At 42.0% G+C, this 26,395-nt stretch overlaps 1 protein-coding gene across 10 annotated transcripts in view; it reads right to left on the bottom strand.

The window, feature by feature from the left end:
• ITPR1 (inositol 1,4,5-trisphosphate receptor type 1) overlaps window positions 1-26,395 on the bottom strand; it is a 363,343-nt gene that overhangs the window by 319,840 nt on the left and 17,108 nt on the right. For all 10 annotated transcript variants that reach the window (XM_058437182.1, XM_058437183.1, XM_058437190.1 and 7 more), the window contains exons 3-4: window positions 20,237-20,344; window positions 15,730-15,800 (exon numbers count right to left, since the gene is read on the bottom strand). In XM_058437182.1, the coding sequence (XP_058293165.1) occupies window positions 15,730-15,800; window positions 20,237-20,328 (163 nt within the window). In that variant the 5' untranslated portion in view covers window positions 20,329-20,344. The remainder of the gene's footprint in view (window positions 1-15,729; window positions 15,801-20,236; window positions 20,345-26,395) is intronic.

Raw genomic sequence — 26,395 nt, 5'->3', positions numbered from 1 at the left:
TGGTCAGCCCTCTTTGAATCGGGGGAAACTCAGTAATTTGAAGCAGGCCTCTTCTTTGAGTAACTGCTCAGCACTAATAGTCAGAATTAATTTCTTTAAGCCTCAAATTCTACCTCTGGACACTTTGATCCACTAGCCCTCATTCTCTATTGCTCTGGGCTCAGAACATCTGTCTTCTATACGACAGCCCTAAAATAAGAGAAGATAACAGTGAGTGGCTCCTGAGAGCCTTGCAGGAGCATGACAACTTGTTAGAAATGTAGAATCTCGGCAGGGTGCCGTGGCTCATGCCTGTAATCCTGATACTTTTGGAGGGCAAAGTGGGAGGATCAGTTGAGCCCAGGAGTTTGAGACCAGCCTGGGCAACATGGCGAAACCCCGTCTCTACAAAAAATACAAAAATTAGCTGGGTGTGTTGACACAGTCCTGTAATCCCAGCTGCTCAGAATTAGGAGGCTGAGGGGGGAAGATCACTTAAGCCTGGGAAGTCAAGGCTGCGGTGGGCCTTGATTGCGCCACTGCTCTCCAGCCTGAGCTACAGAGCAAGACCCTATCTCAAAAAATCAAAATAAAATAAATAAAACAGAAATGTAGAATCTCAGGTCTCACTCCAGACTACCTAGTTAGAATCTACATTTTAACAAGATTCCAGGTGGTTCCTATATGCAGTCAGGTCTCAGGAGCAATGCCTTAGAGGTCTCTTTTCATTCATTCTACAAACATTTTAGCTCCTAATATAGTCCAGAACCTGTTCAAAGCCTTAGGGAGACAGGCATGGTTTCTGTCCTCACAATTAATGCAATAGGGGGGAAGGGCTAAGTCAAAACCAGCAAGTTAAAAGTCAAAACTAAAAATTAGCAGTGTTATGGTATTTAATATGGGCCAGGTAGTCCATTAAGTGCTTTACACAGATTAACTCATTTAATCCTCATAAAAACCCTATGAGGCATATATAATAATTTCCCCATTTTCCAGATGAGAAAATGGAGGCATTGCCAGGTTAAATAATACATCTGAGATGACATGACCAGTGAAAAGCAGGGCTGAGAGTCAAACCCACAGGGTCTGGCTTCAGAGTCTGTGCAAAAGGAGCAGCTGCTTGCCTGCACACGAAGGTTCAGTAAAGGTGCCCCAGAGGAGATGTTTTCTGAGCAGCCCAACTCTATGAATTCACTTAAGTGGCAGACACTGTGTGGTCCTCCAGACATAGGTTCATATCCCAGATCCATCTTGATTGCTAACCCTCTGTGGGGACAATAACAGTACCCATGTCATAGTGTGCTCCAACGGTCAAGAACAAAAGCATGCATGACCCTATCAGAAAGCCAAGCACAAAGGAGGAAGGTACTTAACAATTACTTGTTTTTCATGCTCATGTACTGAATGCAGCCAAGGAATCTGAAAACTATAGGCATGAAAGAGAGAAAAAAGATCAAACATTAGGAGTCAAGGAGAAGACACTCTCAGAGAATGAGACCAATAAGATCCACTTTCCGGGGAGAAGACAAGTCAACTACAAGAAAGTTTTAGGGGTTGTGGTTGTTGTTGTTGTTGTTGTTGTTGTTGTTGTTGTTGTTGTTGTTGTTGTTTGAGACAGTCTTGCTCTGTTGCCCAGGCTGGAGTGCAGTGGTGCAAACATGGCTCACTGCGGCCTCAACCTATGGACTCAAGCAACCCTCCTGCCTTAGCCTCCTGTGTAGCAGGGACCACACGTGACCACCACCATGCTTGGCTAGTTTCATTTTTTGTAGAGACAGGATCTCACTTTGTTACCCAGGCAGGTCTCAAACTCCTAGGCTCAAGCCATCCTCCTGCCTTGGCCTCTCAAAGTGCTCAGATTGCAGGCATGAACCACCATGCCCAGCCTACAGGAAAGCTTTTCAAGAGTAACAGGCTCAGGTAGTTTGGAGCAAGATTACAGGGCAGCGTTAAGGCATCAGTGTAAAAAGATCAGTGGCCATTCAATTTAAAATGTCAGCGAAAACACTGCTAGAACTGGGAGCAGTCAAAATCACATCAGAAAAAAACACCAATTCCTTTTCAACCAGTATTTAAAGAAGGACCAACATTATGCCAGGTGCTGGGCGAGGAGTGCAGGGCAAGATTTGGTCCCTTTGAGTGCTCCAAAATCTGGCGACGAGAAAACAGTAGCTGTGTATTTATCAGACTGTGATAAATACTATACTCAAGATTGTTAAGTAGGCGGTTAGCATGCCCCTCTTGTCTATAGACTTTTTCTTCTGTGTCAACGCAGCTCACAATGACATATTTTGGGGTTGTAGAGGAGGAAGTTAAGAAATCGGGTAATTTTTGTCAAAGAATATTTCAAGGCCGGTCCACTTCTAAACGCAGTTTTAGAGTAGCTGTTAAGAGGAGGATTTCTGGTGTTAGATTGACTGGGTTCAAATCCCAGCTCTGCCACTTCTAGCTACGTGATCTTGGACCAGACACTAAACATCTTATATGTCAGTTTCCCCATCTGTAGAAAGGTACTGGCCTTACTTATGGGGTTGTTATGAGGATTAAATAAATGAGTGTATGTAAAGTATATTAATTAAATAGATTATATTCACTAATGTCTCTTAGCACTACACAAGGTATTCACTATTATTTGCATTTATAAAAAATAGGTTATCATTAATTACACAGGGTGATGGAACCAAAAAAAAAAAATTTAATTCATAGCTCAAACACAGAAGCCTAAAAGACAGTGTGAGTAGAAACTGGGGTTGTGTCCCAACCCCAGTTTTGGCAGAGGATTGCTCTTTGACCCCAGGAGACTTTCTAAATCCCTCTAATTTTCTCACTTGTCAAACAAGAAAGGAAAAGAGTTATCATAAGCTCAAGTGATTCACCACACATCTTCATCAATGCTCTGAAGACAAGATTATAAAACCCTTTGCCGAAAGAAAAAGTCCTTAACCACAGTATACTGCTTTCAGGAGAACCATATAACAATATGACAATATGACCCCATTATGCTTGCTGAGATTTCCAAATCAATTTCACCCTCGATGGAGGAAGTCACAAAAGCAACACTGTGATTCAATCAGAGGACAAGGTAAACTTATTTATTGCACTAGAAGCATTTTATGCACATAGCGCTGAAAATGGTTCTCCATTAGCAACTAAATCATAAGGGTAAATGACTATAAAAGAGGGGTCTGAGGTCTACTTTCCAAGGTGACTCAGGTATGCAAAAAAGAATGGATCCAGGGCATCAAAGTAAACATAAATTCCCTTATGCTCATTTTCAGGGTACCCAGAGCCTTCAGACATGCATCTCATAGCTTGAAGCAAGTAGGAAGCAATCCAGTGAGGGATACGCTGCAGTGTGTGGGACTCCAGCATAATGAGGCAGCAGGCACCATCCCGTGATTGTGTAACACACTGTGAGCATTCTATGTTGCCCAGGGAATTGACTTAAATTACAGTTTTGTTCCCTTTAAATGGAGTCTGTTGGTCCAAGATTGAGATAAACCAGTAAATCTGAAATGAAGATTATAAAAAACTATTAATCTTTTTATTAAATCTGAATTGATTTTATGAATACAGAACAAGTTGCAGGAGACTCTCCTACAAGGCAGCTGCACACACTCTTGAAACCTTCAATATGCCTCAAGGCATATATTTGACAAGCACCTTAAATAGACTGATTTTTCTGCCTTATTTAAAAAGACAGGCAGAAAGTAAGTACTGTACCCCTACTGTGAAAGGCCTGTCATGGATTAGAATCAAAAGAACAAACAAAATTTAAGTTAGGCCCTCCCCTTTGCATGAGGGTATTTAAAACTAAGTAAGATATGGATTCATTCCTTCGATGCCTTGCCAAAAGAAAAAAATGAAAAAATACTGTTGCTTAGCAACATTTAAGACAATGTGCAGCAAAGGAGGGTCGTTTGAAAGAAAGCTAAGCCGGTAAGTTTGTTATAGCCACCGTAGATGACATCTGTCACCCAAGACCCTGCCTGTGTCCCCATCTGGCCTAAGGGTAAGGTTAAGGCCTGGCTATTACCGGCACTCATCTATCTTGACAAAGAGACCTGTAATCCCAAAGAAACAAGAACCTACTTCTGCACAGCACAAGGCTTCTAACGTTAACCTGCCTGTTTGCACCACTAATAGCAAAGTTTCAAGCTGGATGAAATCTTGGAAAAACCCCATTTAACAGATGGGAAAACAGGCTGAGAGAGATGAAATGACTTCTCCAAGGTATTGGAGGAGTTCACGGCAGATTCTGGGCTGGATGCTAGCTTTGGCATCCAGAGGTTGCTCTTTCCCCTATATTTAACCTAAATTGCAGGCAAGACCAAGATCAGAGAAGTAGGCTATTGACACTCAAGTGTTTCTTATCACTCAAGCATGAAAAATGCCATTCTTATTTGAGGACCCTTCCTAAGCTGCTGGGAGGTTTCAAAGTCAATTACAAAGAGCTTGCATGAGATGTGAAACCTTTCTCTCTCTCAATAAAATAATCCTACTAAATCCACCAGCCTGCTACTAAAAGGGGCTAACATGGTGCCAGCACTCTGGGACTGGGGAAAGAAGGCTCCAATAAAAATAAAAAGGCCACGAGTCTGATCCTCAAATTCATGGCCATGCTTTAAGTCCAAGAGTGGCTCAATATAGCCAAGCAACATACTCTTCTCCATGCCAGTATCATGGTAACTGCACAATACTCAGACTGTCATTATTTCCAGCCGGGCATATGTTGAGGAACCAGGGGTCTTCCACCAACATTTTACTCTGGAAATGCCCAGAAACTGGATTATACTGCCCCAGGCCAGACCCTCATTTGCATGACAAACAGGACTCATCCTACTGTAAGTAACATACTGCGCATCCCACAGCTGGTCAGGGCAATGGCTAAAAGTGCACTAAGTATGGCGGGGTGCAGTGGCTCACACCAGTAATTCCAGCAATTTGAGAGGCCAAGGTGGTGGATGGCTTGGGGCCATGAGTTCAAGACCAGCCTGAGCACCATAGCAAGACCCCCATCTCTACAAAAATTTAAAAAGAAGCCAGGCATGATGGGTATGTCTGTAGTCCCAGCTACTTGGGAGGCTGAGGAAAGAGGATTGTTTAAACCCAGGAGGTCGAGGCTGCAGTGAGCCATGACCACACAACTGCACTTCAGCCTGGGCAACAGAGTGAGACCTTGTCTCCATAAAACTACAAAGAAAGAAAAGCACTGGACCCAGCCTTTGGAAGAGGGCTCTGGCTACGACACTCACAAGTCACATGGCACTGGACCAGCTCATAACTCTTGTCATCTCAAATGGCATCAGGTACCAAATAGATGTGCTCTGGTCTCGGGGTGCTGCACAGCGAAAGATTAGGACATGAAAAGCATCCTCACCTACTTTTCCCCAGTAGGCCAGGTTTTATACTAGGTAGGAAGAAATTTCACCTGCTTTGCTTCTACTTATATATAAACAGTTGCAGTGAAGACAACAAATTACTCTAAAGAACTTCCTTAAAGATTTTCATTACATACTGATGTAGACTTCTTTGAGAATGTCTCTTTCCTCATGGAGTACAAATGACTGGCACACGGGAACTACGCAATAAGTGTTTGTGAAATGAATGATAATCATTCTAAGAAGTGACATTTAACTGACTATGGGCAAGTTACCCAACTTCTTAGAGCTTCCATTTCCTCAACTACATGATGGGAACATCAAGACCTACACCTCATAGGTGGGTTCCTCAAATTAAAAGAGATAATTCAAAGGAAGTGCTTTGCACAAAATAAATGCTGTATTAACATTGGCTATTGTAATTTATAATGTGGGTCTGTTTCTCCATGAAACTCCAAGACTCCTGAAAGCATCTTGCCCTGCCATCACCAAGGCCAGCAGCTGGTACACAGTAGAGCCTCAATGCTGGAGGTAAACACTCATTTTTCACAATACGTTTGCTTAGATTGGACTATGATGCTTGAAACCAACTTCACTGGGAAAGAGAAATGTAAGATACTTATCTGGAACATCCACATATTCAGTCTGTCTGATCCCCTCCCCAATTCATATAAACCACTTAGTGATAGAATAATGATTCCTTTCCTCTCATTTTTTCCTGCCCCAACTTCTCCTCATTTTGAACTGTAAGTTTCCCTTCAAACAGCTTTTACTCTGAAACTATGGGGCTCCCTGTAAGGTTAAAAGAGGCACATTTTGATATTACTGATATGGTAACATCTGTCCAACATCAAGAATTTGGAGCCATGACGGGCCTCTTGATGTGAACAGAGAAGATTAGGTTTTCAAAGCAAGAGCCTGACTGTTGCCGGAATCTTATGCAATAATGGCATGACCAACACTAAAGCCTATCTAATTGCCCAAAAGCCCAGTTCCCTTGTTTCTACTCCCACAACCCTGGAGGTGATTTATATTTAAAAAGAGCAGAGATTCTGGGAGCAAAATGAAGACTGGTTGTTAGTTTCCACCTTTTCTTTGTAGAAGATGCCTTTATATTTAGCACTGGGGAGCTGGGGGAGGGACTGGTAAAAGTGGGAAGAGGAAAAGATAATACAGAGAAAGGAATTCACTAACCACAAAGTTTCTATTCCCTGTTTCAATCTGCCGTTTGCCTTCTCTATTCTTTCAAGATTATCGGCAAAGACAACACAAATCAGGGAGAAGAAGAGGTTCTGCCTTACCTTCCATGGACGCTGGGGCTTTAAAATGGTACCACATTAATAAAAGAACTAAAGTTGCTGCATTATTCTAAGTCTCAACTCTCCTCATCCCTTACGAGGACAATGATATTGTCCAAAATTCATTCAGATGAAAAAGATGTGGCTTATGTGAAACAGATGTGCAGCCAACCTTTTCTTCCTACAGAGGAAGTTAGAGGCAAGAGATATATTCAAGGAAATCACACACACACAAAAAAGCAATTCACTTCGGAAATGTACTTTCAACCATCAGAGAAAAAAAAGCAAGTGTGTTCGATGTTGAACTCTTCCACATCTACTGTGAAAATTAACAGCAACCACGCACTGAACAACTACTGTGTACTAAGAACTCTATTAGGCTTTTTGTGCATATTATCTTTATAAGGATGGAATTGTTTGACCCTATTTCACAAGTGAGGAAACAAGCTGAGAAATATTATGTAATCTATCAAGGTTACTCAGCTTGCATACAGGGGCACTGGGGCTCAAATCCAAGTCCAGGGGTTCATATGTGCACGTCCCCACCCACAAAGAATTTGAAGACAAAAAAAAAAAAACTCTACAAGCCAGAAGAGAGTGGGGGCCAATATTCAACATTCTTAAAGAAAAGAATTTTCAACTCAGAATTTCATATCCAGCCAAACTAAGCTTCATAAGTGAAGGAGAAATAAAATACTTTACAGACAAGCAAATGATGAGAGATTTTGTCACCACCAGGCCGGCCCTAAAAGAGCTCCTGAAGTAAGGACTAAACATGAAAAGGAACAACCGGTACCAGCCACTGCAAAAACATGCCAAATTGTAAAGATCATCGAGGCTAGGAAGAAACTGCATCAACTAACGAGCAAAATAACCAACTAACATCATAATAACAGGATCAAATTCACACATAACAATATTAACCTTAAATGTAAATGGACTAAATGCTCCAACTAAAAGACAGACTGGCAAACTGGATAAAGAGTCAAGACCCATCAGTATGCTGTATTCAGGAAACCCATCTCACGTGCAGAGACACACATAGGCTCAAAATAAAAGGATGGAGGAAGATCTACCAAGCAAATGGAAAACAAAAAAAAGGCAGGGGTTGCAATCCTAGTCTCTGATAAAACAGATTTTAAACCAACAAAGATCAAAAGAGACAAAGAAGGCCATTACATAATGGTAAAGGGATCAATTCAACAAGAAGAGCTAACTATCCTAAATATATATGCACCCAATACAGGAGCACCCAGATTCATAAAGCAAGTCCTGAGTGACCTACAAAGAGACTTAGACTCCCACACAATAATAAGGGGAGACTTCAACATCCCACTGTCAACATTAGACAGATCAACGAGACAGAAAGTTAACAAGGATACCCAGGAATTGAACTCAGCTCTGCACCAAACGGACCTAATAGACATATACAGAACTCTCCACCCCAAATCAACAGAATATACATTTTTTTCAGCACCACACCACACCTATTCCAAAATTGACCACATAGTTGGAAGTAAAGCTCTCCTCAGCAAATGTAAAAGAACAGAAATTATAACAAACTGTCTCCCGGACCACAGTGCAATCAAACTAGAACTCAGGATTAAGAAACTCACTCAAAACTGCTCAACTACATGGAAACTGAACAACCTGCTCCTGAATGACTACTGGGTACTTAACGAAATGAAGGCAGAAATAAAGATGTTCTTTGAAACCAATGAGAACAAAGACACAACATAGCAGAATCTCTGGGACACATTCAAAGCAGTGTGTAGAGGGAAATTTATAGCACTAAATGCCCACAAGAGAAAGCAGGAAAGATCCAACATTGACACCCTAACATCACAATTCAAAGAACTAGAAAAGCAAGAGCAAACACATTCAAAAGCTAGCAGAAGGCAAGAAATAACTAAAATCAGAGCAGAACTGAAGGAAATAGAGACACAAAAAACCCTTCAAAAAATTAATGAATCCAGGAGCTGGTTTTTTGAAAAGATCAACAAAATCAATAGACTGCTAGCAAGACTAATAAAGAAGAAAAGAGAGAAGAATCAAATAGATGCAATAAAAAATGATAAAGGGGATATCACCAGCAATACCACAGAAATACAAACTACCATCAGAGAATACTACAAACACCTCTACACAAATAAACTAGAAAATCTAGAAGAAATGGATAAATTCCTCGACACATACACCCTCCCAAGACTAAACCAGGAAGAAGTTGAATCTCTGAATAGACCAATAACAGGCTCTGAAATTGTGGCAATAATCAATAGCTTACCAACCAAAAAGAGTCCAGGACCTGATGGATTCACAGCTGAATTCTACCAGAGGTACAAGGAGGAACTGGTACCATTCCTTCTGAAACTATTCCAATCGATAGAAAAAGAGGGAATCCTCCCTAACACATTTTATGAAGCCAGCATCGTCCTGATACCAAAACCTGGCAGAGACATAACCAAAAAAGAGAATTTCAGACCAATATCCTTGATGAACATTGATGCAAAAATCCTCAATAAAATACTGGCAAACCGAATCCAGCAGCACATCAAAAAGCTTATCCACCATGATCAAGTGGGCTTCATCCCTGGGATGCAAGGCTGGTTCAACATATGCAAATCAATAAATGTAATCCAGCATATAAACAGAACCAAAGACAAAAACCACATGATTATCTCAATAGATGCAGAAAAGGCCTTTGACAAAATTCAACAACCCTTCATGCTAAAAACTCTCAATAAATTAGGTATTGATGGGACGTATCTCAAAATAATAAGAGCTATCTATGACAAACCCACAGCCAATATCATACTGAATGGGCAAAAACTGGAAGCATTCCCTCTGAAAACTGGCACAAGACAGGGATGCCCTCTCTCACCACTCCTATTCAACATAGTGCTGGAAGTTCTGGCCAGAGCAATCAGGCAGGAGAAGGAAATAAAGGGTATTCAATTAGGAAAAGAGGAAGTCAAATTGTCCCTGTTTGCAGATGACATGATTGTATATCTAGAAAACCCCACTGTCTCAGCCCAAAATCTCCTTAAGCTGATTAGCAACTTCAGCAAAGTCTCAGGATACAAAATCAATGTACAAAAATCACAAGCATTCTTGTACACCAATCACAGACAAACAGAGAGCCAAATCATGAGTGAACTCCCATTCACAATTGCTTCAAAGAGAATAAAATACCTAGGAATCCAACTTACAAGGGATGTGAAGGACCTCTTCAAGGAGAACTACAAACCACTGCTCAATGAAATAAAAGAGGATACAAACAAATGGAAGAACATTCCATGCTCATGGGTTGGAAGAATCAATATCATGCAAATGGCCATACTGCCCAAGGTAATTTATAGATTCAATGCCATCCCCATCAAGCTACCAATGACTTCCTTCACAGAATTGGAAAAAACTACTTTAAAGTTCATATGGAACCAAAAAAGAGCCTGCATCGCCAAGTCAATCCTAAGCCAAAAGAACAAAGCTGGAGGCATCACGCTACCTGACTTCAAACTATACTACAAGGCTACAGTAACCAAAACAGCATGGTACTGGTACCACAACAGAGACATAGATCAATGGAACAGAAGAGAGCCCTCGGAAAATAATGCCACATATCTACAACTATCTGATCTTTGACAAACCTGACAAAAACAAGCAATGGGGAAAGGATTCCCTATTTAATAAATGGTGCTGGGAAAACTGGCTAGCCATATGTAGAAAGCTGAAACAGGATCCCTTCCTTCCACCTTATACAAAAATTAATTCAAGATGGATTAAAGACTTACATGTTAGACCTAAAAGCATAAAAACCCTAGAAGGAAACGTAGGCAATACCATTCAGGACATAGGCATGGGCAAGGACTTCATGTCTAAAACACCAAAAGCAATGGCAACAAAAGCCAAAATTGACAAATGGGATCTAATTAAACTAAAGAGCTTCTGCACAGCAAAAGAAACTACCATCAGAGTGAACAGGCAACCTACAGAATGGGAGAAAATTTTCACAACCTACTCATCTGACAAAGGGCTAATATCCAGAATCTACAAAGAACTCAAACAAATTTACAAGAAAAAAACAAACAACCCCGTCAAAAAGCGGGCGAAGGACATGAACAGACACTTCGCAAAAGAAGACATTTATGCAGCCAAAAAACACATGAAAAAATGCTCATCATCACTGGCCATCAGAGAAATGCAAATCAAAACCACAGTGAGATACCATCTCACACCAGTTAGAATGGCCATCATTAAAAAGTCAGGAAACACGAGTTAATGGGTGCAGGAAATCAACATGGCACATGGATACATATGTAACAAACCTGCACATTGTGCACATGTACCCTAAAACCCTAAAGTATAATAAAAAATAAAAAATAAAAATAAAAAAATGAAAAATAAATAAAAAAGTCAGGAAACAACAGGTGCTGGAGAGGATGTGGAGAAATAGGAACACTTTTACACTGTTGGTGGGACTGTAAACAGTTCGACCATTGTGGAAGTCAGTGTGGCGATTCCTCAGGGATCTAGAACTAGAAATACCATTTGACCCAGCCATCCCATTACTGGGTATATACCCAAAGGACTATAAATCATGCTGCTATAAAGACACATGCACACGTATGTTTATTGCGGCACTATTCACAATAGCAAAGACTTGGAACCAACCCAAATATCCAACAATGATAGACTGGATTAAGAAAATGTGGCATATATACACCATGGAATACTATGCAGCCATAAAAATGATGAGTTCGTGTCCTTTTTAGGGACATGGATGAAACTGGAAATCATCATTCTCAGTAAACTATCACAAGGACAAAAAACCAAACACCACATGTTCTCACTCATAGGTGGGAATTGAACAATGAGAACACATGGACACAGGAAGGGGAACATCACACTCTGGGGACTGTTGTGGGGTGGGGGTAGGGGTGAGGGATAGCATTAGGAGATATACCTAATGCTAAATGACAAGTTAATGGGTGCAGCACACCAACATGGCACATGGATACATATGTAACAAACCTCCACATTGTGCACATGTACCCTAAAACTTAAAGTATAATAATAATAAAATAAAATAAAAATATATACATATAACTATTCTCATAAAATTAAATATGAGATTTACAAGTACCAGACTCTGTACTAAGTACTGGGAATACAAAGAACAGAATAAGGCTTAAACTCTTAACTAAGGGTCAGGCTCCCCCAGTACTAAATTCTTAACACACAATTAATCTTCCCAATGACCTTATGAGATAGAGCCTATTATCCTCTCCCATTTTACAGGTGAGAAAACCAAGGTTCGCAAAGGTGAAGTAATCTGTTCAGGGTCACACAGCAAAGAATTCATGGAACTTGGATATGAACCAGGAAGCCTGATCCAAGAACCTCTTTTATTAACCATTAGGGCTGCAGATCTCAGGAGCTCACAAAATTAAAGATGCAAAGTCAGAAGCCAAGGGGAATATTGCATAAACAGTCTTTGGATTTCCATTTACTTAAGAACAGGTTATGATGGTTCTCAATATAGGAAATAAGTTGGCAAGGAAACAATGGAAGCAAGAGCAAACCCAAATGACTGCATGCAGCTCTGCTGATTGCTCAGATAAAGACTCCATCATCCCATTCGGCTGCTTGCCAGCATCTCGCTTTTCCATATGTGTTTGTTAAAATCTAGGGTGCAACGGGTCCATGAGGAAATGGACTAGAAATGCCTCCAAATTGCCCAACTGCCCTATGCACAATTTCTAAACATCAAAATGACTTCAGCTCCAAAATACACTTATATTTGGAAACGCAGCAATTGCTTCCAAAACAGAGATCTTTCTCATTTTAGAAAAAAAAAAAAAATGTCAAAGTATGCTGCACCGCAGTTGAAGGAATGCTTTGGAAAAATTTTTAAAACTCACTGCCCAAGTTCCACGGTGGAGGAGCAGATCTTTCCAGCACTGAGGCAGCCTGCAAAGGCAGAGCTGCCTAGGCCCCTCACCTGGGTGCAGGGGACCTCTGGTTTAGCACATGGAATTAAGGAAGTCCTGACCTACATTCCCAAAGCCTGCAGCAGAGCTTGCTTTGAACCAGATTTTCCCACAAGGACAAAGCAGCTCACAACCCAGAAACCTTTATTTTTAATTTAGGGAGAAAAGCAGTCAACAAATCAAGTAACTGTCATGTGACCACTTGTAGAACCAGGCCAGGCTGTAAAAGGAGTTTGCTTCCTTCCAAATAGCTTCTGTCAGACTATTACTGTTATCTCAAAACAGTCACTTCAAATCAGCCACCATATACACATCCAAGCACCAGGCACCTTTACAGTCGTGCCAGAAAAACATGACTCCTCTGACTTCCCCTGCTATAGTCCTATTTATTTTTAACATTCTAACCCTGTATTCAAACAGTCCCTGGTTCATTTGTGACAACATGGATGAACCTGGAGGACATTATGCTAAGTGAAATAAGCCAGGCACAGAAAGACAAATACCACATGATCTTGCTTATAAGTGGAATCTAAAAAGATTGAACTCCTAGAAACAGAGAGTAGAATGGTGGTTACCAGGGGCTGGGGTGGAGGATTGAGATGTTGGCCAAGGGATACAAATTTTAGTTAGGAGGAATAAGTTCCAGAGATCTATTGTACAACATAGTGACTACAGCAAATAACAATATACCGTATACTTGAAACTCACTATGAGTAGTTTTTAAATGTTCTCACAAAAAAAAAAAAAAAGCATGTGAGGTAATATATATGTGAATTAACTCAATTTAGCCATTCCACTATATATACATATTCTAAAACATCATGTTGTACAACATAAATATATGTTGATTTAACAAATAAAATTTTAAATTATGTGCATATATTTCATATATTTGTAAAAAACAAATAGCCACTAGTTAACTTTGTACAGTACATTAGACTCTCTCCCAGGTTCATCTCCCAGCTCCCAAGGCCTATATATAGAACAAGATAAGAGCTCACACTGGACCCAAGCAATGCCTTCCTGATGCATATCCCGCCCCTTGGTCCCAGCTGCAAAAGCGAAACCTAGACCAGCTCTTCCCTGAATGACAAAGTTCAGGTTTTATTAGCCTAGATTTCATTAGCCATGGTTCTTAACCTTGGCGGCACAAGAGAAACACCTGAGAAGCTTTCAAAAAGCCCAATGCCCAGTTAACTCAAAATCCCTGAGCTGGATTCAGCTATTAGTGTTTCTGAAAGTTCTCCAGGTGATTTCCCTGTGCAGCCAAAGTTGAGAACCACGGCTCCCACTCCATCAGTCACCAGCCATGTGACCTCAGGCAAGGTTCTTAAGTTCTGAGTGTATCAGTCTCTTCCTAGGGAGGAGGGATGGCTCCCTGAGCTAATGCAGGCAGAGTGCTTAGCACAGGGCCTGGCACAGTCAATTGATCTTGTCCCTTTTAATATTCACAGTGGGGAAGTAATTCTATGAGTGACTGAATTATGATCATTGGACGAAACGTTTCATTTCTGCAGCACTCAAGATTTTGTCTTGTCTTGGAAGGAAACATGAAAGAAGGATTGAGAAGAAAAAGGCGGTGGAGGCAATCGCTGCCTTGGGCTCCTCTTACAACTTATATCAACAACCGTTTTTCTTTTTTTTAACAGCCTCCCCCCACCCCCACCCATCCTCAGGTGAAAACATTCTCCTGATAGTCTCACGCCAACTGGATGCAACTCAACACCAAATGTCTTCCAAATGGCTTTTCTACATGTGAACGTCTGCATTCTATTTTATTCTAATTTATTTAGCTTTTATCCAAAAAAGTCAAAGTTTCTAAACCACTAAACAATAAGAACTTAGAACTCGAATTATATAATCTGCAAATGGCAAGATTTGAGCCCTTTGGGACTGAAGCCATCAGTCAAATACCTAATCCAGTGGTTTTCCACCCTGGCTGTAAAGAATCATCCCCAATTCCAGAGGTTACCTTAATTGATAAATAATTTAATTAATAAATAGATGCTTAGGGCTTTACAGTAGATCCCTAAGTCCTAAGATCTACAATGGAGCCCCAAGCATCTATTTAAAAACTCCCTCAGATAATTCTAACATGTGACTAGAGCTGAGGACCACTAACCACAACAACAAAAAAGAAAAACAAATGTTTATCATCTGAGATACCAAGTGTATTTCAAAGACCTCCTACAATAAACTAAGCTACCTTTGGAGAAAGATGCCAATTCAGGAGGCCTAAAGAAAAACTAATTTGGGTAGAAAAGCTGCCCTGCCTATGTCTTGTTTTGTTTTTGTTTTTGAGACAGGGTCTCACTTTGTCACCCAGGCTGGAGTACAGTGGTGCGATCTCGGTTCACCACAGCCTGGAACTCCCAGGCTCAGGTGATCCCCCCAACGTCAGCCTCCTGAGTAGCTGGTACTACAGGTGCATGCTATCACACCCAGCTAATTTATGTATTTTTAGTAGAGACAGTGTTTCACCATGTTGCCCAGGCTGGTCTAGAATTCCCAGGCTGGTCTAGAATTCCCAGGCTCAAGCAATCTGCCCACGCCGGCCTCCCAAAGTGCTGAGATTACAAGCGTGAGACACCGTGCCCAGCCTGCCTATGTCTTTAACTCAAAAAACAAGTGCAATAATTAAGAACATTTCATTCCAGTGCGACGTTGAGTGAGGTATCATTAGCTACCTCTTAAAGAATGTATCTAAGAATATCAGCATCCCCAAAGGGACAGTGAGATCTGCTGAAATAATGAATGTTCCCTGTGACTGGATCCATAAATCCTATTTGTTTGAAGAAATACCTGTACAAATGTAAGACTTTAAACCGAATTAGCACTTGTCAACACATATTCAATAGACAAATTAAGGACCCAGTAAAAAGCCATCCCAATCTTGATATTAAATTTATGTATGCATTTTTCAAGTTGTAAAGCTTAGAACTGAAATCATACTCTGAAAAAAATACATAAGTATATAAGCCTATTTTGCTTATAAACACACACACACACACACCCCAACAACACACTTCATGAATTTTCAAGTGAGTCAAGGTGACTACTCCAGGAAAGCCACCACCTTACCTCTGAATTTCTTAGGTGGATTGTTAAGGTCCCCGGTTTCTGGCTGCACAACACAACGATCATCAACCAGGCTGTGAAGAAGACAGATAAATGCTCTGTCAAGTGTATGAAAATGAAACTCTCAGCACTATGCAGAAATCAGATATCCCAGGGCTTTTCCTGTGCAACATTTAGACTGCCATATTCTCCTGCCAGGAACTCTTTACACTAGAGGCTTCCTATGCATGGATCTAAACCTAATCCAAAAGCCCAGGGTTCTGTTCTGTGAAGGACACATTAAGGTTACTGTTTTCTGTGGCTCCTTTCCCATAACCATGTCCATGGTAGATTTGAGTATAGCATGCAAGGTGGCTAAAGTCGCGAGACACAACAAGGAGCCGTTGCATTCAACTAAGAGTCGCTGAAGAGCTGACTTTTTGCCAGGTGAATATGAGCCAGGCCCTTGCTCTTTGGGAGCTCAAGGCTAGTGCAGGAGCCTTAAGAACAAACTGATAAAGAAAATATAATCTAAGGGCTATAAGAGAAGGAAGAAAAAAAACACAGCCAGAAGCAAACTGTGCCTGAGGTCATCTGAGAAGCTGCAGACAGAGGAAGTTCTAATGGAACTACTGGAAGAGTCGAAATAGATGTTGGAGGCTAGAGGGGAGCGTTTCCAGGTGGAAGGAACCATGAGCGCAAGCTCATGAAGATATGAAAGGACTCTGGACCATCAAAAGCAACTAGTGGGGAAAGTACAAAAAAATTACAAATAAATAAGCTCACATTACATAAAGACTCAGTATTTAAAGTTCTGACTGCTAAGTCTAACTTGCACAATTCTTTTAGAAGAACCACTTAAAAATATATTTTTGAACAGATGAGGGAACTGAGACTCTGAGAAGTTACACAACTTGTCCAAGCTCCTAAAACTGGTACTGATAGAACTGGCTAATCTTCCAACTGACCACAGAACTTGCACTTGTTCCCAGCTAACACACCATGGTTTTCCAGGGTTCCTCCATTCATCTGTGCTGCCTCCTCTTATCCCAAATGCAAGGTACCATTAAATATTCAGCCTTTACCCTTACTGTTCTATTCTCCAAGATTCCCTTTTGCCTCCTAAAGTCCTGCCTGTCTTTCAGGACTCAGATTAAGAGCCCCACCTTCTCCACAAAGCCCCCCCAAGCCTTTCCTGCGCCAGACACTCTCTGCCTCTCCTTCTCCATCCTCCCAACCTCACTGACTGAGACTCCAAAGGTGCACCAGGCTACCAGCTCCATGAAGGCCAGAAGATGCCCAAGACTGGCAGCTCAGTATCTATTTGGTGGGTAAATCAAAGTGTCCATGGTACCCCACCAGCAGTGTGCATCCTTCAGCTTCACGACAGAAGACCTCACTGTATAAACAAGAGGGACAATGTAGCCAATGGCCTGAGTTCTCATGTAAAAATCAAGAGCAGAATATACATATATAAAACCCCCACCCTGAGCTCCTGTGAGTGTAAGTACAGTAATGCCCCCAGAGCTAACATAATGCTTGACAGGGTGGGCTCAGAATCCAAGGTAGGGCTAGGTTAATAAATCATCAAGTTCTCATGGCCGGGCGTGGTGGCTCACACCTGTAATCCCAGCACTTTGGGAGGCCGAGATGGGCGGATCACAAGGTCAAGAGATCGAGACCATTCTGGCCAAAATGGCAAAACCCTGTCTCTACTACAAATTCAAAACTAAGTTGGGCGTAGTGGCGGGTGCCTGTAGTCCCAGCTACATGGGAGGCTGAGGCAGGAGAATTGCTGGAACCCAGGAGATGGAGGGTGCAGTGAGCCAAGATCATGCCACTGCACTCCAGCCTGGCGACAGAGCGAGACTCCATCTCAAGAAAAAAATAAATAAATAAATCATCAAGTTCTCAAATGGGTAGGAAGTGGTAAGAGGAGCCCCAGTCAAGCTCAAATGACCAGTGAATTGTAGATGGCACTCTGCCACCTACTAGCAGCATGATCATGACTATGGCATTTTACCCCTACCAGTCTCAGTTTTTTTCATCTGTAAAATGAAAGTTGGTCTCAGGGATTCTTAACGAGGGGGATGTTCATCAGACTTATTGTTTCCAAATATACTGACACCAGGACTCTGTCAACCCAGCTTACTAAAGCTGTGCTGTAGGATGAGGCCCAAGAATCCCCCCCATCTTGTTTTTTTAAAGAGACAGGGTTCTTGCTGTGTTGTCCAGGCTGGTCTTAAAAGCTGGTCTTCAACCCCTGGCCTCAAAGGATCCTCCCATCTCAGCCTCCCAAGTAGCTGGGATTACAGGCATTAGCTACTGCACCAAGCTGAACCTTTATTTTTAACAAGCTAAAAAGGCAATTCAGAAGCATGCCATTGAGTAGTGTGCACACACACACACTTGTCCTCCAAGATCCTATTGGAGTTCTAAAGTTCAATCAGTAGATGAAGCCATTTGGAGGTAACCACCATCTATACAAATGGGATGGGGCTGGAGTGCTACACAGTGAGTCCCACAGCGACTGGCAGTCACTCATTGTAGTCCACAAGTCCTCCATAAATATTAAAAACAGGAAGAGTTGTCAAACTTTCTCTCCAACCCTATTTTTACACTGCTATCCTCAAATATGTGCAAGCAACTGAGAAAATAAAGTATTCATCTCAGGAAAGTATTAGCAACCCAAAGTTCAAAAAGAAGCGCTCCTCACTTTAAAAGGGCAGGAGGGACTCATCATTAATTTGTTTACAATGTTTGAGGAAAACACTTAAAAAGCACTTCATATGATTTTCAAGAAGAGTTGCCCTGGAAGAGAAAGAAGGTACTAAGATCTCAGGGGCTCAGGAGGCACCTGGGTGACTGGGAAATCAAGACCCCCAGGGCAAACATGGGAATAGAGTGGGTTGAGGTTTAACCCGGCATCCAGATAGGGGCTGTGCAGAGTCAAGGAGGAGAGAGAGCTGTGGGCAGACAAGGAAGCCAGAAAGAGAGAAGCTGGCCTGCAGAGAGCAACTGTTGGCAGCCCTAACCTTGGAGTCTGGAATTTTCTGAGCTGTGAAATCTTGGGCAAGTGACTTTGCCTCTCTGAAGCTCAAAAGTTTTGCCTCCACAAATGGTAATGATGATAGTGTTCACCATAGACAGTTGTGTGAGGATTAAGGAAGATGTAGGCACAGTATTTAGCATAGTGCCTAGCACACAGCACATACCCACCGGGCTCATTTAGTGCTTTTCATTTATTACTGTTGCTGTCATTGCTGAAAAGAAGAAGAGGGTAAAAGAGTCAACCATAGACGATGAAAAGAGGAAGGAGCCAACCATGAAGAAAGGAGGGACAGTCAGAGGCAGGGCAGCTGTTGAGGGTAGGTCCATAATGGAGATAAATTGTTAAGGGTAGGTCCATAATGGAGATAGGTCAAATGTAGAAAGTCACTGGATCTGGTGATCAGGCAGTCATGGATGACTTCTTTTTCACTGGATGACATTTGAAACAAAATCTCTCCACAGTGGGAGCACAAGTCTAACTGAGCTATAATTCTGTATCTATAATAATGTGCTGAGTGTGGAGTAACCTGCATGAGAGCCTAGGAATACTCATTCTGCACAAATACCAGAAAACAAGCATGCTTTAAATAATAGCTATAATTAAAAGGAAGGTCTTGGCTGCTGTAAAAATGAGGTTCTTGGAGAAGCTGCTGGTCTTCCTTCCCCCAGTTTATTTGAGACCAGCTCTTGCCAAATTCAACAATGCCACCCTGGGGCCTCACTACTCCTTTCTAGGCAAAGACAATATAGACCATTCGCAACTATTTTGAAGTTAACCATCTTGATTCTCCATTCTGCTTCTGTCTGCCTTTGGGACTATTTCACCTCTCATTTCCTCTTCTAGACAATAGGCGTAGGAGGAGACGGGAGACGATAATCAAATGAGTACATTATGAAATATATTTATACCCTTAAAAGTTGTATAAAGATTGGGAAAAAAGCACAGAAGAGCAAAAATCTGATTTATAGAACTTTATGCAATTTATAATTTTCAAATGCACACAGCAATGTAAAGTAGGAAATGTCTGCTTCAAAGAAAAGAGATAGGCAGCCCAGGAGGTTTGGTCTTTGCTTATATTATAAAGGAGTCAATTATTTGAAAAGAAGAGCCTTTACAAAACTAAAAAGCACTTCTTTGGGCTCTGTAAATATTCATCTTTACACTTTATTCCATTTAAACTGTATTCCATAGTGGAATAAAGGCACTCTCCCTTTTATATAGAAAGGAAGAGCAAATTTTAATAAACTCAGAATAGTGTCCTAAATAATGAGGTTTTGCTCTTTCAGAAATATACAGAAAATTGTGTTTTTGTATAAGAGGTTAAAGTTGGCTAATATGAGATTTGGTGTTTGTGATTTCAACCGCACTTAGAAAGCCAAGTAAAATGGTAACGTTCTTAGGTTAGAAAAATCACAGTTTTAAGCCGATGTTATGATGTCTTAAACAAATCCTGCCACACAAGAAATTGCAGGCTCTTACCCCAAGGTGCTAATAAATCCATTTGTCGATCCCTCCGCGTACAGAGAACAAATGTCTCCAATATGTAGGAAGCTAGACATTTTGTCAGACATGTCTTTCTTGAAAATCCTAGACAAAGTAAAATATGCATCATTGTTAGAAGAAAAGAAATGTTCAGAGGGGGAAAAAAGTCACTAAGAGTTGGCTTAGCTCAATTTTCCAAAGTGCCTTACTTAAAAGCCAAATTTAAATAAGAGTTTGACAGGCAGGCAATTCAATGAGCCAAGTAAGGACATATGCAACAACATTTTTTCCCGTATATTATTTAATTTCAGGATATTCCAACCACAGTAACATTTGTTTCTAACAAAACTGTGCCTGAATCAGATTCTACAAGTTGAGGACCCTTGATAATAAAAAACTGCAGTGAATAGAAAGCCTGCAGGAACGCAGCCAAGAACGTTGCAGTGATTAGGGAGTCACTTGGAAAGTCTGACTTACGAAACATTAACATATTCAATTTGCCTCAGGGAATGTTAAGTCAGAAGGAAACACCTGGTATAAAAACTTGCTTCTGGCAAGGCCACAGTGCCTGGGCTAAGGTACCAAAGCAACAAAATGACATTAATAAAAGGAAACCTAGTAATAAATACCACAAATTTCCAGCAGGCTTTTAGGCCTTTTAAGAATTCCACAACTGTATGCACTTAACCCAAATGCTACTTAAATGTCTTTCCTTCTCATCCTTCACCAGGAAACACTTCCAGAGGATGAAAACCCTTTAGACAGCACCTGGCCCATATCCTTCAGTATTTGGGTAAGAATAACAAGGTTCCCTGTCCAGGGCCACGCAGCTAGTTAGAAGCAGTCTTAGAAAAAGTTCTTAAGTCTCAGGAAATCTCTACATAGCCCAGAAACCATTAAACACACATACACACAAATATTAACAAAAATATTGATGTGACTCCTAGAAACAGCTTTCATCAGGGCCATAAATATTGAGGAGTGGGAACCAATTGTAAAAAGCTAAATTGACATTTAAAAACCAAACTCATGGGGGAAGACTGTGTGCTGGTGTGGACTGCAGCTAATAGCCCAGTGCTTCCTCAGGCATCTGCTGTGGAGATGCCCAGGGCAACCCAGGTTTTCCCAAAACCCCTCCTCCAAACCCAGACCCCTTTACACCCTTTTCCCCATCAATTTACTCAACTTCCCCTTCCAGAAGCCATTTACCCCACACAGTCACAAGAGTTGTAACGGTGTGGAACGGTATCGTGTCTCCTTCAATTGCTTTCTGGGTGCCAAGTTTTCTTTCAGGAAGAATTATGCAGCAATGATCAGCATGACACTTCGGGAAGCAACCTCCTACCTTAGCAGGAATGTCAACTACTGAAAGCAAACTTATGTTAAAGAACCTCAGTTCACTGCTTGTGAGAAGCTGCAGGGAAAAGCTAATTTGTCATCCGCTTCCCTCCCCTCCAACAACCCAGACATTGCAGGAGAGATAAAGAGCATTTCATTAAACATGAACTTATTTATAGAGGGAGACAGCAACTGAGAACACAGAATAAACTCTCAAACAAAAGAGCCAGCATCTCTAGACCTTGAGGGAAGATACACAAATAATGTGCAGAAGGACAGTTTGCCAAGTACCACTCTCTGGAATCATGTCAGTCGTTGTTTAATTCTTCGTAACTACATATGTTACACCTAAAGGCAAACCAATGTTTTAAACAGCATCCAGAAAGGTGGCACAAATGGAAAACATCAAGGGGGATTAATATTTCCCTTCTGCGCTTATATTATAATGCTTTATCTTAAAGGGTCAGGAAGTCAGCATACTTCTAAGACCAATTATTAGAAGACAATTTGTTTCTATTTTGAACCAGACCAAATTTATATCTGTACACCCTGGCATCCTGAAAGGACACCAGGGAATTTCCAAATGCAGAAGAGCAGGTATGTGCTCTGCAAGAGGACTAGGGCCTTGTCCAGTGTGACTAAGGCTCTCCTTTCAGGATCACCCTTCAGATAAGCATTCAGCCCCAGTGGAGACTAGGCCAGAAAATGCCTGCTGTTTTGTGAACCATCACCACCACCTGGATACCTTACTGAAAGATTCCAGGCCCTTAATGGGAAGAAGCAGACAATTCAGTGTCCTCGAGTGACAAAGCATGATGTACCCCATGTTGCTTGCAGCTGATCATTGCAATAGATGTCGGACATTGCATTCCTACAGCACAGTTCTGCATTATTTTCTTTTCTGATAATAATAGCTGGCATTTATCAAGGATTTCTCATGCCCACCATTGTGCTGAGTGCTTTACAAATGTTCTCTTAGTGAATCCTCATGACCACAGCAGGAGGTAGGAACTACCATTATTGCCATTTTGTTGTTGAAGACACTGAGGTGTAATACAGAGAGGTAAGATCCCCACGTCACATAAAATTAGCAAGCAGGAGGACCAGGGTTGTTATAACCCAGGTCTATCTGACATTTTTTTTTTTTTTTTGAGACGGAGTCTCGCTGTGTTGCCTAAGCTGGAGTGCAGTGGCGCCATCTCAGCTCACTGCAACCTCCACCTCCCCAGTTCAAGCGATTCTCCTGCCTCAGCCTCCTGAGTAGCTGGGATTATAGGCACCCACCGCCATGCCTGGCTAAATGTTTGTATTTTTTGTAGAGATGGGGTTTTGCCATGTTGGCCAGGCTGGTCTTGAACTCCTGGCCTCAAGTGATCTGCCTGCCTCAGCCTCCCAAAGTGCTGGGATGACAGCCACGAGCCACCGCACCCAACCTATGTCTATCTGACTCTTCAGTGGAGGTGTTTATCAACAGTGATCCTGGGAACAGGTTAAAATGTTAAATGTTCTTATGCTCCGGATGATTACGGAGAACTGAGTTTCTTCTTATGCACAATTCTGTTTTCTAATTTTCCTACCATGACTCTGTAATACTTTCATAAGTCAGAAAAAAAAATTAAGCATCTTCTCACCAAGATACTTATTAAGTGGCCGAGATAAGTGAGTAAGTAACCTTTAGCTACATTTTACATCTCCCCCTGAAATCACAGGCCAGTCCACCCACCACAGCTAATGAGCCTCTGGGCAATCCGCCAGGGGTCCCAATTAAAAACAACCAAAAAGTGGGGGAGGACAGATCCTTCCCCAGGGGTCTCATGTGATAATTCCCCTCACAAAGGACTGGGCAGAAAGCTTGCAGGTCTGGCTAGAAACCTCTGGAGATCTCCTCTGGCCTCCCCTTAGTGAAGTGGAGGAAGGAGATTGGGGGAGGAGGATAGGTTTTAGTGCAATTATCAGTGGTGTCCTGGAAGGAAAAACAAAGGCAGGGAAAGTCAACAGAACAGGCCTCTGTGGTCTGGAGGGGTGGAGGTGGAAAGTCCGCCCCAGAAGTGATGGGCCTAGGAGCAATCTTCTGGAAGACTTCCTGTTGTTCAGGGCTGGGTGGGAGAGCCCGCTTCTTTATCTGATCGTGGACCATTTGTGCCTGTGAACTTCTAGCAGCTGCACTCAGGGCTCCTATGTCACTCACACCATGACAAGGACCACCTCAGAGAAAACAGAGCTGGCGCCAACCTGCCACGGAGCTGCAGAACTTCAAACACTTACGGACACCCGGGGCTCTGCTGACAAGCCATGCCTGACACACATGAGGGCAGGCTTAGGCACTCAGCTCCCGCACTCCACCCTGGCTCTCTGCCCCTAAGCTCTTATTATTATTATTATTATTATTATTATTATTATTATTATTATCATCATCATCTAGCTTATTATTAGGAGCCCACCACCACCTCTCTGCTTTCATTTCCTCCTCTGTTAAATGGGGATAATTTAACTTCAAGAGGCTGTGGTGAGCAATGGATGAAATAATGCTTGAAAAGCACCTGGTACAGTGGCTGACATACTTGAATTGATCTATGCTAGTTATTTTTATTTTTCTTCCATGAGAGATAAGTGGAATTCTGAAAGATTCCAGGGCATCAAAATTTAAATTCAGTAAAGGATCCCCTGTTTAAAAAGTCAGATGTGTATCATAACAAATGAACTCCTATATGACCCATGATGACAGATTTTACTTCAGGGAAGATAATTTATCCTTCCTAATTCCCCTGATGAAAAAAGGTGAACAGTAGCGAATTACACTCAACTGCCAGCCACAGAGCATTCTAACCTTTCAAAAAACACAGAATCACGGAATAAAAGTTGGAAGGAACCCTGTAAAGCATGTAATTCCACCCCCTGCCCAATAATGAAATCTCCCCATCACGCTGCCTATAGATGGTCTCACTGGGCAATAGAGCCTATTCTATGTTCAAACAGCCTTGTTCAAACAATTACTCCTAAACCAGGCACAGTGGCTCATGCCTGTCATCACATTTTAAACGGCCAAGGTGGGAGGATGGCTTGAAGCAAGGAGTTTGAGACCAGCCAGACCCCATTTCTACAAAAAATAAAAATAAAACTACATTAGCAGAGCATGGTGGTACACATCTGTAACCCCAGCTACTTTGGGAGGATCACTTGAGCCCAGGAGCTCCAGGCTGCAGTGAGCTGTGATCATACCACTGCATTCCAGCCTGGGCAACAGAGCAAGACCCTGCCTGTGAAAAAATAAAACAATTACTCCTGTCCCCTCCCTTAGCCCCGCAAAGGACAGCTGCCTCCGAGAACTTTCGCTATTCATCTGTCCTCTGACACATCTAAGACCTCTGCATATGTGAATGCTATCTAGATTATTTCTCCTTAAGGCTTTGCTTCTTTTCACAAAGCATCACCATCCTCCCCGCAATTCCTGACACAGAATGACCTCAAGAGCACCTCTCAGCCCGTGACAGGCAGGAGCTGAGGCTCCAGAGTCAAAGTGCACAAGTTCAAACCGCAGCTCTGCCACTTACTCACTGAAGAACTTCAGGCAAGTTCCAGAACTTCCCTAAGCCTCGCTTTTCCCAGCTGTAAAATGGGGAGAATAAGAGCACCTACCTCAGCAAGCTGACATAAGGTTCAGCAAGACAGTGTTTATAAACACTCAGCAAAGCATCTGGCATGAAGTAGGCATGCCATCAATATATGCTATTACTATTAGACTGCCACCGCCACCGCCACCTACCACCATTCTGATGGGTGGAAGCACCTGTTAAAACAGGATTCTTCCAAGGGGACTTTGGCAAAGGCAAAGAAAGGTAGATCACTGCCTCTGGGAGATACTCTTACAGAAGGAAGCTGTGGCAGCTTTGTTGAGCCTCACACCACCCTCTGGCTGAGCTTCCCTTTGCCCTCTATTGAAATTGCTCCCTGAGCTGTGCGTAAAAAAAAAAGGGCAGGGAGGATTTGATTCTATTCCCAAGAAAGGTGCAAATAAAGAAAAAAACAAATGCAGAGAGATCTCCTTGGGGAAGAGAAGCCAGAGCTGCTCTTCAGAATCTGTATTGCTCTCTGCCTTCTCTATATCTTTCCTGGTCTTCTCATCCACTATGCTGGCTCCAGTCACTGTTACATGAAGAGGATTCCCAAATCTGTCTCTCATGTCCCACAGCTACTAGAGTTTTGCTCCTAGCGGCTCACGGCATCTCAATGTACCAAAAAGAATTTACCTGCCTGCCCAACCTGTCCCTCCTTCATAGCCATTTCTGAGTGACCACCAGCAAAGCCTGGTGGCTCCTCCAGTCCTCCCTCTCTCATGTTCCCTGCCACAGGACCTTTGCCTGTGCTGTTTTCTCAAGCCCACAACACTCTCATCCCTACCCCACCCCTTGCTCTAATTATAGCCAAGTCACCCTCCAGCTCTAAATTCAACTACCATTTCCACCAGAAAATCTTCCCCATCCCCTCACACGAAGTTAAATTCCACTCTTATAAACTCTGCACCATGGATCTCTCCTTCCCAGTCTTCATCTCAGTTACAAGTTCACATTTATTTGTGCAATTCCTGTCTGACACCCTACAAGGCATATGCTGTATTCTAGAGATCTGTGTGTGATGTGTTTTATATACAACTGTATTCCAAACACCAATGCCTAGCACATAGTAGGTATTCAGTAAATACCTGTCGAATAAATGAATGAAAAAGTCTAATCCAGCATCAATTTTTGCTGACTTTAAGCTTTACTATATCTCTTGACTCTTCTAGCTCCCTTGCCCCTGCTAACCTGAGTCTCAGCCAGT

This window comes from Hylobates moloch, unplaced genomic scaffold, assembly GCF_009828535.3.
Source record: "Hylobates moloch isolate HMO894 unplaced genomic scaffold, HMol_V3 SCAFFOLD_4, whole genome shotgun sequence".
In the NCBI taxonomy this organism is placed as follows: Eukaryota; Metazoa; Chordata; class Mammalia; order Primates; family Hylobatidae; genus Hylobates; species Hylobates moloch.
The sequence above is the reverse complement of the archived record's forward strand: the minus strand, read 5'-3'. Positions and strand labels throughout refer to the sequence as shown.